This window comes from Aquarana catesbeiana, unplaced genomic scaffold, assembly GCF_042186555.1.
Source record: "Aquarana catesbeiana isolate 2022-GZ unplaced genomic scaffold, ASM4218655v1 unanchor240, whole genome shotgun sequence".
NCBI lineage: Eukaryota > Metazoa > Chordata > Amphibia > Anura > Ranidae > Aquarana > Aquarana catesbeiana.
The window spans coordinates 355,521-369,925 of NW_027362669.1; the positions used below are offsets into that span (position 1 = coordinate 355,521).

The 14,405-nt window shown below is 48.4% G+C and overlaps 2 protein-coding genes across 3 annotated transcripts in view; both read left to right on the forward strand.

The window, feature by feature from the left end:
- Nucleotides 1-14,405, forward strand: part of LOC141122091 (uncharacterized) — a 531,020-nt gene that overhangs the window by 261,638 nt on the left and 254,977 nt on the right. The gene's annotated exons all lie outside the window — the stretch shown is intronic.
- LOC141122098 (uncharacterized) overlaps nucleotides 1,560-14,405 on the forward strand; it is a 172,641-nt gene continuing 159,795 nt past the window's right edge. The window contains exon 1 of the mRNA XM_073611928.1: nucleotides 1,560-1,781. Coding sequence (XP_073468029.1) covers nucleotides 1,764-1,781 — 18 coding nt within the window. The 5' untranslated portion in view covers nucleotides 1,560-1,763. The remainder of the gene's footprint in view (nucleotides 1,782-14,405) is intronic.

The window sequence follows — 14,405 nt, forward strand, 5'->3', positions numbered from 1 at the left end:
CGATCAATAAGATCTGATCATACAGATTGATCATTATAAAGAAGATATAACTCATCAGTGCCCCCCAGTGCAGCCTATCAGTGTCCATCAGTGCTACCTCATCAGTGCCCACCAGTGCAGTTCATCAGTGCCATCTCATCAGTGTCCACCAGTGCAGCCCATCAGTGTCCTTCAGTGCCACCTTATCAGTGTCCACCACCGCAGCCTCAGTGTCCAGCAGTGGAGTGCTCCCGGGTCCGTCCCGCCCCCTCCCCTGGCCACAGACAGAAGACAGAGCAGTCCAAGAAGCCGCCGCTGCCATACTTCATTCAGCTGCTCGGGCTGCTCTGTTTTCTGTCTGTAGCCAGGGGAGGGGGCGAGACAGACTCGGGAGATCTCCCAGTGCTCGCAGGTGTCCTGGAGTCTGCAGCCAAATTCGGGAGACTCCCATGACTCATGGGAGACTTGGGATGTCTGCACATTAGAGCAGTATATAGGTTATTGTGGTTCCAAAAGGTAATGACTAAGCGCTAACATTTGGGTGAAGCGCATCTACCTCTTTGTCCCCTGCTCCATCTGTTACCTCCTGTCACATGATACTTCAACAAAGAGAATTATTGGAAGTGCAGCCGTCCGGAATGATTTCCTTATGACACACAGCCTGTGATCTGGGCGAGGACCTGACTAGTGTTTATGGGGATTAGCTGGAGACTCCCTTATCTGTTGGGGATTTCTTTGTTTCATTGTGGAGCTGATAATGTGGGGAGTCTGTACAGAGATCGGCTTAGGGACTATGGAGTCCAGATAGCCAGGAGGCTGGAAAATTTCTGTTTTGTCATAGTGATGGTGAAAACCCCTATGAGGGTCACCTTGTGTGAGGTTTTGAACTTTACTTTTAAATAAAAGTGGACAGAAAGCCCTGAAATGTACTTCACTGACCGGGCTGGAGTTCATGGAAGGAGCTACACTTGAGTGACCCCCCCCCCACACTCCATACTTACTTTCCATATAATGATCAATCTGTATGATCAGATCTTATTGATCGGGATTTATAGAATTGTAGATCCTCCATCTCAGTGTGAAGAAGGAGAAGTCTTCTGTGAGAGGTGGAGGTCGGTCCATGGTCTGTCTGTACAATATGTTGGGGAAATCTGTGGTAGATAACCGGTGGTTTAGGTCTCATCAGATTGGGAATCCCAACCAGTCTGTGTATGGTGGATGTATACATGGAGACATCATGGACATGGATTATCAAATCAAAGTCTGAGGAATTTTTCTGATGGAGCATCTTTTTATTCTTATATAATGAGTTTTTGTTGGAATTGTAAATAAAATGATTTTTTTAGTCATTTTCTGTTGATTCTTCTGAATACCAACATATTGACCCCTCAGAAATCCTCCTACCATATTGCTCCAAATTTACACCCCCCCCCCATACACCCAGCCTGAGGAAGGTTTAGACTTGTTCTGATCTCTGTATAGAAAGAGGAAGTTGGAAGCTCCGAGCAATGAGTTATGTAAGAAGACTCCGATAGAGGAAGTAGAAGAAATCCCCTCCCCCGCCTCCTCTTCCTGCATTAGGAAATCATTGTAAGTAACATTCACATTAACTTCTTATTCACACACATTCGATCTTCATACAGTAGAAGAAGTTGGACTCTGTTGGTGCCGTGGTTCCGGGTTTTATCCTCCAGAATCTTCTGTGATTGGACTCTTCACCTCTCTAGAACTATTTTCAGGTCTCTTTATTGACGGGAAGTACAAACAATCTGATTGGAGGATGTATGGGCAGATCTAAGAAGGTGAGACCCCACCAATCATTCTTCTGACTGCTCTAAACAAAGTCTATATCTATATAGATAATGTATAAATGGATGATGTATACTGTATATAGAGAGGAGGAGAGTACTGTTTCCGGTGCCCAAGCTGCATGTCTGGATGTGGTTGGATGGAGGGGTTCCCGGATTGAACTTCTTGGCAGGTGGGAGAAAGGAGTCCTGAGACGTAGTCCTATACACTATGACAGGCTCTCTTTATTTAGTGCAGTAATAAATGTATCCCCAGGAAACGTAAACACAACTCTTGGAACCCGTACCCAGTCGCAGCTCTGTCACCTGTGCTTCCTGTTCCAGCATGACCACTAGGGGGAGCAGGAGAGACAGCTGAGTGCGGGTCACTGCAGCGGGGGTGGCTGTAGTCTATGCTGTGTACAGTGTGCAGCACCTTTGCCTTAAACAGGGGCTACTGGTAAATTTAGCTGTGCTAGGTGGTAACTCACCTGGCTGATTTATAGTCTTTGTGATCATTTGGGTTTTCTCCTAAGCCTGGTTTAGCTGTGGTTCCTTCCTTTTGTCAATAGATAGCACTGCTGCCTTTGGCATTAGTATGATGTGCTGCAGTGAGAATAAGTTATGTATATGCATATCTCTTTCAGCCAATCAGTAGAGGTCTCGGGCCACTGAGGATGCTGGGAGAGGGTATATATTTGTATTGAGGAAGTCAGGTAATCAGGGCCCTCCCACCCAGACCTTGGTCTGGTGCAGATGTGTGAGGAACAGCTGCGTTGGGTGAAGCCTGGAGTCTGAGGCCTCGCTATGACTAAGCACTCTGTGTAGTGCGAAACGAGAAGGCTTTGTTCCACTTTGCTGTGACCTGTATTTTGGATGACACTTTATTGAATAAAGGCAAATATTTTTGGAGTGCGGCTGTCCAGGATTTCTTTGATGTCTAAAGGCCTGGCCATGTGCTCGAGGGCTCTGTCAGAGAGAGCCTGTCTGCTGCCTGGGGGCATGAGAGAGGATCTGCCAGAGAGAGAGAGAGCTTCTTGTTGCCTGGGGGCATGAGAGAGGATCAGCCAGAGATAGAGCTTTTTGTTGCCTGGGGGCATGAGAGAGGATCTGCCAGAGATAGAGCTTTTTGTTGCCTGGGGGCATGAGAGAGGATCTGCCAGAGAGAGAGAGAGCTTCTTGTTGCCTGGGGGCATGAGAGAGGATCAGCCAGAGATAGAGCTTTTTGTTGCCTGGGGGCATGAGAGAGGATCTGCCAGAGAGAGAGCTTCTTGTTGCCTGGGGGCATGAGAGAGGATCTGCCAGAGAGAGAGAGAGCTTCTTGTTGCCTGGGGGCATGAGAGAGGATCAGCCAGAGATAGAGCTTTTTGTTGCCTGGGGGCATGAGAGATGATCTGCCAGAGAGAGAGCTTCTTGTTGCCTGGGGGCATGAGAGAGGATCTGCCAGAGAGAGAGAGAGCTTCTTGTTGCCTGGGGGCATGAGAGAGGATCTGCCAGAGAGAGAGAGAGCTTCTTGTTGCCTGGGGGCATGAGAGATGATCTGCCAGAGAGAGAGCTTCTTGTTGCCTGGGGGCATGAGAGAGGATCTGCCAGAGAGAGAGCTTCTTGTTGCCTGGGGGCATGAGAGAGGATCTGCCAGAGAGAGAGAGCTTCTTGTTGCCTGGGGGCATGAGAGAGGTTTTGCCAGAGAGAGAGAGCTTCTTGTTGCCTGGGGGCATGAGAGAGGTTTTGCCAGAGAGAGAGCTTATTGTTGCCTGGGGGCATGAGAGAGGTTCTGCCAGAGAGAGCTTTTTGTTTCCTGGGGGCATGAGAGAGGTTCTGCCAGAGAGAGCTTTTTGTTTCCTGGGGGCATGAGAGAGGTTCTGCCAGAGAGAGCTTTTTGTTTCCTGGGGGCATGTGGGGAATAGGGATGGGCTGAACGGACCCCTGTTCGGTTCACACCAGAACTTCCAAACACCGCGAAAGTTCGGACCCAAATAACAAACACCATTAAAGTGAATGGGACCCGAACGTCAAAAATCAAAAGTGCCCATTTTGAAGGCTTAAATGCAAGTAATTGGGCATACAATGGTTATAGGGGTCCGGGTCCTGCCCTGGGGGACATGTATCAATAAAAAAAGTTTGTGAAAAACGTCATTTTTTAATTGAGCAGTGATTTTTTTATTTTTAAAGTGAAAGCCTAAAAAATTCCTTACAATATAGTGCCTGGGGCATCCCCTTAGTCTACCTGTAAAGTGGCAGATCTGTACCATGTCTAGAATAATTAAATTTATAAAGCCCAAAAAAAATAGCCTCTGAAGCATTCCCAAAGTTGAGTTCCACCTGGTGGGCATATCACAAATCAGGCGGTTTACGGGCAGGTGGAATGCCCGCTGAATTTCAGCCAACCGAGCGCTGGCTGTGTATGACCATCTGAAATGGCTACAGACTCTTGTGGCCTGCTTTAGTACATCTTGCAACCCTGGATACGTACTTAGGAAATGCTGCACCACCAAATTGAGGACATGTGCCAGGCATGTGTGCACATGTGTCAACTTTCCCTGTCTAAGGGCGGACAGGAGGTTTGAGCCATTATTGGACACCACCATTCCTGGCTCCAGCTGGTGTGGTGTGAACCACCTCTGGGCCTGTCCTTGCAGAGCTGCAAGAATCTCTGTTCTGGTGTGGTTCCTGTCCCCTAAGCACACCAGCTGAAGCACTGCATGGCACCTTTTAGCCTGACTCTGGGAATAGCCCTTTGAACGCTTAGGGGTACCTGATGTTCATAGAACAATCCTGCAGAGAAGGGCATGGAGGTGGCAGAGAAGGAGGGGGGTAGAGCTCACAGGTCTGACATCATCACCACCAGCTGTATGAGCCCTGTCCTGCATCCTTTCGAGTTGCAAGCAGCGTTACCCAGTGTGCTGTGAACAAAATATATAGTCCCTGCCCATGATTGCTGGACCACGTGTCAGCAATAAGGTGGATTTTACGGCTGACTGCTTTGCCCAACGATGCCAGAACATTCCCTTCCATGTGATGGTAGAGAGATGGAACGGCTTTTGTGGTACAGCACATTGTGCGAATTCATGGAAGGGGGTAGAATCCACCAGGCTGAAAGGCAGAAGTTGGAGAGCCAACAGCTTTGACAAGCTTGCATTCAGGCGCTGGGCATGTGGGTGGCAGGGACTGTATTTTTTTTCTACTGCAGAAGCTCCGTGACCATGCCCGCGGGACCCGCGGACTCGATGTCCGCCAGTGTCCCTCGATCATGTCATGGAGAGGCAGGGAATTTCCCTGTTCTGCCTAGTGACAGGACAGTGATCTACTGCTCCCTGTGATTGGGAGCAGTGATCAGTGTCATGTCACTGGTAGCCCAGCCCCCACACAGTTAGAATCACTCCCTAGGACACACTTAACCCCTTCCTCGCCCCCTAGTGGTTAACCCCTTCCCTGCCAGTGTCATTTACACAGTAATCAGTGCATTTTTACAGCACTGATTGCTGTATAAATGACAATGGTCCCAAAATAATGTCAAAAGTGTCCGATGTGTCTGCCATAATGTCGCAGTCATGATAAAAATTGCAGATCACCACCATTATTAGTATAAAAAAAAAAAATAAAAATGCCATAAATCTATCCCGTATTTTGTAGCCACTATAACTTTTGCGCAAACCAATCAATATACGCTTATTCCAATTCTTTTTTACCAAAAATATGTAGAAGAATACATATTGGGCATAGTTACACGGCATTCCATCGCACTGACATTAGATGCCGCTGTCTGAGGAGGACTACACCGATTGGATGGCTGGGCCTTAGAAGGTTGGGTGAGAGATACACCAGTTTACACTTCAGGTCCGCTGTGACTGCGGTGCACTGTTGGATCACTGATCCTGTTGCTTGCTGTGGATTTTTTAAAAGGCTTTTATGTTTCAGTTTAAAAGTGAGTGTAACCATTGAAGTGTTTGGAGTGATTCTAATAAATCTGTCAAAATGGTATCACGGTATGCGGAGCACTTTATTCATTTTGTCACATATGGAGCTGGCTTGATTGGATTCACGGTTCATCACATGCAACCCAGGTGTGGTTCAATTGCTGTTTTGCCTTACACGAGAGTGGGAGGCGATACAATCTGGTGAGTGCGCTCTTCAGAGGGAGTGCTGTCACTATCACGGTGGTGTGGTGGAAGAGTAGAAGATTTTTCACACAAGAAGATTGAAAAACAACTGTTGAACTTATTCATTCATTTCTTGTAATTTATTATCTATAGTGACACTTTTCACTGGGTGTTAAAGAAATTTCTTTTCATGATAAAAATAATATTTTCATGACACTATTATTATTATTATTAATATTTTTATGTATAAGTAGAGGGTCATAGGCATTATGCTGCTCTGACCCATTATTTTACACAATTTATATTAGCGCCGCTATCTCTATCTGTACACGTGTGAGAGGTAGAGTTGTGGGATTCTGATAAGAATACGGATCGGCCTAAACTGAGAAATAAATTAGTTTTTTTATACATTTTGGGGTACATTTATTATAGCAAAAAGTAAAAAATATTGCTTTTCTTTCAAAATTGTCGCTCTTTTTTTGTTTATAGCGCAAAAAAAAACAAAACGCAGAGGTGATCAAATACCACCAAAAGAAATCTCTATTTGTGGGAAAAAAAGGACGTCAATTTTGTTTGGGTGCAACATGGCACGGCCGCGCAATTGTCAGTTAAAGCGACGCAGTGCCGCATTGCAAAAAGAGGCCCGGTCATTAGGCAGCCAAATCTTCCGGGGCTGAAGTGGCTAATAGCACTGAACTGAGCCCTGTTCTATCTCTCTCCACGCCAAAATCACTCTGAAAATGGCTGCCATTGAAAGAATACTTTTATACTGTGGGGCAGGAATGAGCCATGATTGGATAAAGTCATGATGACAGGGTCCAATCATGACTCTGACAGTGCTCTGTGCCCTGATCGGCTGACGTTTTCACTGCTTCAGCCAATCAGGGCTTGCAATGCACTGTTCAGTGCCGCAATGCATTGTGGCCAGTTCGGGGGGCGAACAAACGGTCAAACGACCCGTTTGTTCAGATGTTCCCCAAACATGTGAAAGTTCGGCCCGAACCTATGCTCGGGCTGAACCGTTCGCCCATCCCTAGTGGAGAATGATGAGTTCTGAGATGAAGTACCAGAGGTTACTCTTCATGTGCTGGGGACTGTGAAGAGGCTGGGAAAGCATCGAGGGGAACTCATCCAAGGAGACCCTGCTGTGAGTTTTTGGTTGCTATAGGAGACAGTAATAAAGAACATTGGGTGCAGGCCTAAGGCTCTTGTTCTGTATTGTTGTCTACCTGTGCTGTTTTGTTTTGGAGTCTGCTGACCTGTCTGCATATTGTCTTAGGGTGTCCTGTGTCCTAACCCTCTCTCCCTTGTTTTTCCTGTTGTGAGCCATAAACTCACTTTTGTTTATCCTAAAAGTGGCTGGCGCCCATCTTTTCTGCAAATGTCTACACCCATCATGCCTAAGAACGAGCACCCTGAGGTGAAATGTCACCCCTTCCTGATGCCGGGGGACAGGAGGGGGCTACAAGTGTATTTGTGTTCCTCTCCTACAGTCCCTGTTCCCCCCCATCCACTCCACTGTACAGAGCTACTTCTGAGGATATTTTACCCCCCCCAGCCTGGCACCATAAGGTGGCTTCCCAAGCTGTCTTATGGTGGCACCTGCTCTGTAAGTTGGTGAAGGTGGAAAGGGCAGTGGTCTGACCCGCGTTGGTCACAGTGCCAACTATTTTTCTTTGTTGTGCAGCGCACTTCTGGGCAGAATTTAAGCCGCGTAGTGCTGACTTCTAATAGAGTAGCAATTCTCCCCGCACCCCGCCGCTGTCACTCGTCACACACAAAGATAGAACGGGTCACCACACTTCCTTCTCACTCACACACAAAGATAGAACGGGTCACCACACTTCCTTCTTCTCACTCACACACAAAGATAGAACGGGTCACCACACTTCCTTCTTCTCACTCACACACAAAGATAGAACGGGTCACCACACTTCCTTCTTCTCACTCACACACAAAGATAGAACGGGTCACCACACTTGTTTCTTCTCACTCACACACAAAGATAGAACGGGTCACCACTCCTCCTTCTTCTCACTCACACACAAAGATAGAACGGGTCACCACACATCCTTCTTCTCACTCACACACAAAGATAGAACGGGTCACCACACTTCCTTCTTCTCACTCACACACAAAGATAGAACGGGTCACCACACTTCCTTCTTCTCACTCACACACAAAGATAGAACGGGTCACCACACTTCCTTCTTCTCACTCACACACAAAGATAGAACGGGTCACCACTCCTCCTTCTTCTCACTCACACACAAAGATAGAACGGGTCACCACACTTCCTTCTTCTCACTCACACACAAAGATAGAACGGGTTACCACACTTCCTTCTTCTCACTCACACACAAAGATAGAACGGGTTACCACACTTCCTTCTTCTCACTCACACACAAAGATAGAACGGGTTACCACACTTCCTTCTTCTTACTCACACACAAAGATAGAACGGGTCACCACACTTCCTTCTTCTCACTCACACACAAAGATAGAACGGGTCACCACACTTCCTTCTTCTCACTCACACACAAAGATAGAACGGGTCACCACACTTCCTTCTTCTCACTCACACACAAAGATAGAACGGGTCACCACACTTCCTTCTTCTCACTCACACACAAAGATAGAACGGGTCACCACACTTCCTTCTTCTCACTCACACACAAAGATAGAACGGGTTACCACACTTCCTTCTTCTCACTCACACACAAAGATAGAACGGGTTACCACACTTCCTTCTTCTCACTCACACACAAAGATAGAACGGGTCACCACACTTCCTTCTTCTCACTCACACACAAAGATAGAACGGGTCACCACACTTCCTTCTTCTCACTCACACAACACCCTAGCTGTGCCATTTCCTGCCAAAACCACAAGCCAGTTTCATACACAATTTAGTAGAACATAAAGAGACAACCACATCAGAGCCAGACTACCGCCATCCCTTCAATTTGGTTCTTTTTAAAATGGCGTCATCATCGGCCACAAACCAGATCTGCATTCCCCGGGCAGAGAAAATCTTCAGACAGAAATTTTAGTTGGAAATAAACCTTTACTCACGTTTTTTGCCCCGTCAGAGGATTCTGCAACTTGCTTTTAAAATTTCTGCAATCCGTGTCAAAGGAGCCAAAAATATAAAGGGAGTTGTTGATTTTCTAAGTAAATCCCGGAATCAGGATGGAGATGTTCTTCCATCAGAGAAGACATTATTGTCCACACAGAAGATAAGACGTGGGGAGGTGAAGGAATGAGATCCATCTCCGTCCTCTAGGCTTTACACAGCACTTTATATACGTTAGGCACATCCAGATAAGGATTTAGACTGGAATTATCATTGGTCAATTCATCTCCACATTCTGCCATAAATTATCCAATCACATGACAAGTACATATACATTACTCCTTCACCCCCAGAAGGTTTTACCCCCTTTATGGCCAGGACATTCTTTGCTATTCAGCACTGCGCTACTTTAACTAGTAATTGCTCGGTCATGTGACACTGTACACAAATCACATTTATATCTTTTTTTCACACTAATAGAGCTTTCTTTTGGTGGTATTTGATCACCTCTGGATTTTTTTTGTGCTATAAACGAAAAATACCAAACCATTTAAAAACACATACTTTTTACTTTCTGTTCTAAAACATATTCAAAACAAATGATTTATGGGACGTACACACGGTCGGACTTTCTGGGAAACTACAGTAGGTGACCGCGAGATTGTGTCAATCTCGCCGCATTTCTCGGCGAGATTTGACACCTGCGAGCCCCGACGCAGGAGCCAGCGCCGAGATGGTTCACTCATCGCGAAAGGAAAACTTTGTTTTCCTTCCGCGATGAGTGACAGGCAGTGCTGACAGCTGTCTGGTATGAATCCTGAGGCGGGAACACCGCGCCAAATTTTAAATGAAAAAACCGGCGTGGGTTCCCCCCCAGGGGCATACCAGGCCCTTAGGTCTGGCATGGATTGTAAGGGGAACCCCCTACGCCGAAAAATTGGCGTGGGGGTCCCCCCCAATCCATACCAGACCCTTATCCGAGCACGCAGCCCGGCCGGTCAGGAAAGAGGGTGGGGACGAGCGAGCGCCCCCCCTCCTGAGCCGTACCAAGCCGCATGCCCTCAACATGGGTGGTGGGTGCCTTGGGGGAGGGGGGTGCCCTGTGGGCCCCCCCCCCACCCCAAAGCACCTTGTCCCCATGTTGATGAGGACAAGGGCCTCTTCCCGACAACCCTGGCCATTGGTTGTCGGGGTCTGCGGGCGGGGGGCTTATCGGAATCCGGGAGCCCCCTTTAATAAGGGGGCCCCCAGATCCTGGCCCCCCACCCTGTGTGAATGAGTTTGGGGTACATGGTACCCCTACCCATTCACCTGGGGAAAAGTGTCAATATAAAAAAAACACAGTACACAGGTTTTAAGAGTAATTTATTAGTCAGCTCCGGGATCATCTTCCAACTTCGGGGGGTCTCCTTCCGACTTCTCCCGGTGTTCGGCCTCTTCTCCGGGCCCCGCCGCTATCTTCTTCCAGCTCTATTGCCAGAGAGGGGCCCGGTCTGCTGCCGCTGTCTTGTCGCCGCTGTCTCTTCTTCTCTTCTTCCCCGATGTTGACATGACGCTCTCTCCGGCTCGAATGCTGTGTGCGAGCTGCGGAGCCATTTATATAGGCGGTGACCCCGCCCCGTTACGACGTCATGGTCCCAGCATGTGCAGGGACTCTAGCGTCATAAGGGGGCGTGACCCCAGAGTCCCTGCGCATGCTGGGACCATGATGTTGTAAGGGGGCGGGGTCACCGCCTATATAAATGGCTCCGCAGCTCGCACACAGCATTCGAGCCGGAGAGAGCGTCATGTCAACATCGGGGAAGAAGAGAAGAAGAGACAGCGGCGACAAGACAGCGGCAGCAGACCGGGCCCCTCTCTGGCAATAGAGCTGGAAGAAGATAGCGGCGGGGCCCGGAGAAGAGGCCGAACACCGGGAGAAGTCGGAAGGAGACCCCCCGAAGTTGGAAGAAGACCCCGAAGCTGACTAATAAATTACTCCTAAAACCTGTGTACTGTGTTTTTTTTATATTGACACTTTTCCCTAGGTGAATGGGTAGGGGTACCATGTACCCCAAACTCATTCACACAGGGTGGGGGGCCGGGATCTGGGGGCCCTTTATTAAAGGGGGCTCCCGGATTCCAATAAGCCCCCCGCCCGCAGACCCCGACAACCAACGGCCAGGGTTGTCGGGAAGAGGCCCTTGTCCTCATCAACATGGGGACAAGGTGCTTTGGGGTGGGGGGGGCCCGCAGGGCGCCCCCCTCCCCCAAGGCACCCACCCCCCCCATGTTGAGGGCATGCGGCTTGGTACGGCTCAGGAGGGGGGGCGCTCGCTCGTCCCCACCCCCTTTCCTGGCCGGCCGGGCTGCGTGCTCGGATAAGGGTCTGGTATGGATTTTGGGGGGACCCCTACGCCAATTTTTCGGCGTAGGGGGATCCCCTTGCAATCCATGCCAGACCTAAGGGCCTGGTATGCCCCTAGGGGGGGAACCCACGCCGGTTTTTTCATTTAAAATTTGGCGCGGTGTTCCCGCCTCAGGATTCATACCAGACAGCTGTCAGCACTGCCTGTCACTCATCGCGGAAGGAAAACAAAGTTTTCCTTTCCCGATGAGTGAGCCAGCGCAACATGCACAGTACCCTGTCGCCGAGAACCAGCGCGATGGTATCGCGCTGGAAACACAATCTCGCGGTCAGGTACTGTAGGTCCGGAGTACTTGCTGCCAGACGTCCGGCGGACTACCGCCGGACTTTCTGAACGGACGGACTTGCCTACACACTTTCCGGCAGACTAACTTCCCAATGGACTTTCGCCGGAATTACGGCCGACTTTCAGAATGAACGGACTTGCCCACACACGGCCAAGTCCGTTCATTTTGAACGTGACTCGGGTACGACGGGACTAGAAAAGGAAGTCAATCTCACCGCTTTTATCGGCGAGATTGACACCTTGCGAGCCCCGTCGTGGGGCATGCCAGGCCCTTAGGTCTGGTATGGATTTTAAGGGGAACCCCCTACGGCGAAAAAACGGCGTGGGGTGCCCCCAAAATCCATACCAGACCCCGATCCGAGCACGCAGCCCGGCCTGTCAGGAAAGGGGGTGGGGGCGAGCGAGCGCCCCCCCTCCTGAACTGTACCAGGCCGCATGCCCTCAACATGGGGGGGTGGGTGCGCGTTGGTCACAGTGCCAACTTTTTTTCTTTGTTGTGCAGCGCACTTCTGGGCAGAATTTAAGCCATGTAGTGCTGACTTCTAATAGAGTAGCAAGTCTCCCCGCACCCCGACGCTGTCACTCGTCACACACAAAGATAGAACGGGTCACCACACTTCCTTCTTCTCACTCACACACAAAGATAGAACGGGTTACCACACTTCCTTCTTCTCACTCACACACAAAGATAGAATGGGTTACCACACTTCCTTCTTCTTACTCACACACAAAGATAGAACGGGTCACCACACTTCCTTCTTCTCACTCACACACAAAGATAGAACGGGTCACCACACTTCCTTCTTCTCACTCACACACAAAGATAGAACGGGTCACCACACTTCCTTCTTCTCACTCACACACAAAGATAGAACGGGTTACCACACTTCCTTCTTCTCACTCACACACAAAGATAGAACGGGTCACCACACTTCCTTCTTCTCACTCACACACAAAGATAGAACGGGTCACCACACTTCCTTCTTCTCACTCACACACAAAGATAGAACGGGTCACCACACTTCCTTCTTCTCACTCACACACAAAGATAGAACGGGTTACCACACTTCCTTCTTCTCACTCACACACACAGATAGAACGGGTCACCACACTTCCTTCTTCTCACTCACACACAAAGATAGAACGGGTTACCACACTTCCTTCTTCTCACTCACACACAAAGATAGAACGGGTCACCACTCCTCCTTCTTCTCACTCACACACAAAGATAGAACGGGTCACCACACTTCCTTCTTCTCACTCACACACAAAGATAGAACGGGTCACCACACTTCCTTCTTCTCACTCACACACAAAGATAGAACGGGTCACCACACTTCCTTCTTCTCACTCACACACAAAGATAGAACGGGTCACCACACTTCCTTCTTCTCACTCACACACAAAGATAGAACGGGTCACCACACTTCCTTCTTCTCACTCACACACAAAGATAGAACGGGTCACCACACTTCCTTCTTCTCACTCACACACAAAGATAGAACGGGTTACCACACTTCCTTCTTCTTACTCACACACAAAGATAGAACGGGTTACCACACTTCCTTCTTCTCACTCACACAACACCCTAGCTGTGCCATTTCCTGCCAAAACCACAAGCCAGTTTCATACACAATTTAGTAGAACATAAAGAGACAACCACATCAGAGCCAGACTACCGCCATCCCTTCAATTTGGTTCTTTTTAAAATGGCGTCATCATCGGCCACAAACCAGATCTGCATTCCCCGGGCAGAGAAAATCTTCAGACAGAAATTTTAGTTGGAAATAAACCTTTACTCACGTTTTTTGCCCCGTCAGAGGATTCTGCAACTTGCTTTTGAATTTCTGCAATCCGTGTCAAAGGAGCCAAAAATATAAAGGGATTTGTTGATTTTCTCAGTAAATCCCGGAATCAGCATGCAGATGGTCTTCCATCAGAGAAGACATTATTGTCCACAGAAGATAAGACGTGGGGAGGTGAAGGAATGAGATCCATCTCCGTCCTCTAGGCTTTACACAGCACTTTATATACGGTAGGCACATCCAGATAAGGATTTAGACTGGAATTATCATTGGTCAATTCATCTTCACATTCTGCCATAAATTATCCAATCACATGACAAGTACATATACATTACTCCTTCACCCCCAGAAGGTTTTACCCCCTTTATGGCCGGGACATTCTTTGCTATTCAGCATTGCGCTACTTTAACTAGTAATTGCTCGGTCATGTGACACTGTACACAAATCACATTTATATCTTTTTTTCACACTAATAGAGCTTTCTTTTGGTGGTATTTGATCACCTCTGGATTTTTTTTGTGCTATAAACGAAAAATACCAATAAAAACACATACTTTTTACTTTCTGTTCTAAAACATATTCAAAACAAATGATTTATGGGACGTACACACGGTCGGACTTTCTGGGAAACTACAGTAGGTGACCGCGAGATTGTGTCAATCTCGCCGCATTTCTCGGCGAGATTTGTCACCTGCGAGCCCCGACGCAGGAGCCAGCGCCGAGATGGTTCACTCATCGCGAAAGGAAAACTTTGTTTTCCTTCCGCGATGAGTGACAGGCAGTGCTGACAGCTGTCTGGTATGAATCCTGAGGCGGGAACACCGCGCCAAATTTTAAATGAAAAAAACGGCGTGGGTTCCCCCCCAGGGGCATACCAGGCCCTTAGGTCTGGCATGGATTGTAAGGGGAACCCCCTACGCCGAAAAATTGGCGTGGGGGTCCCCCCCAATCCATACCAGACCCTT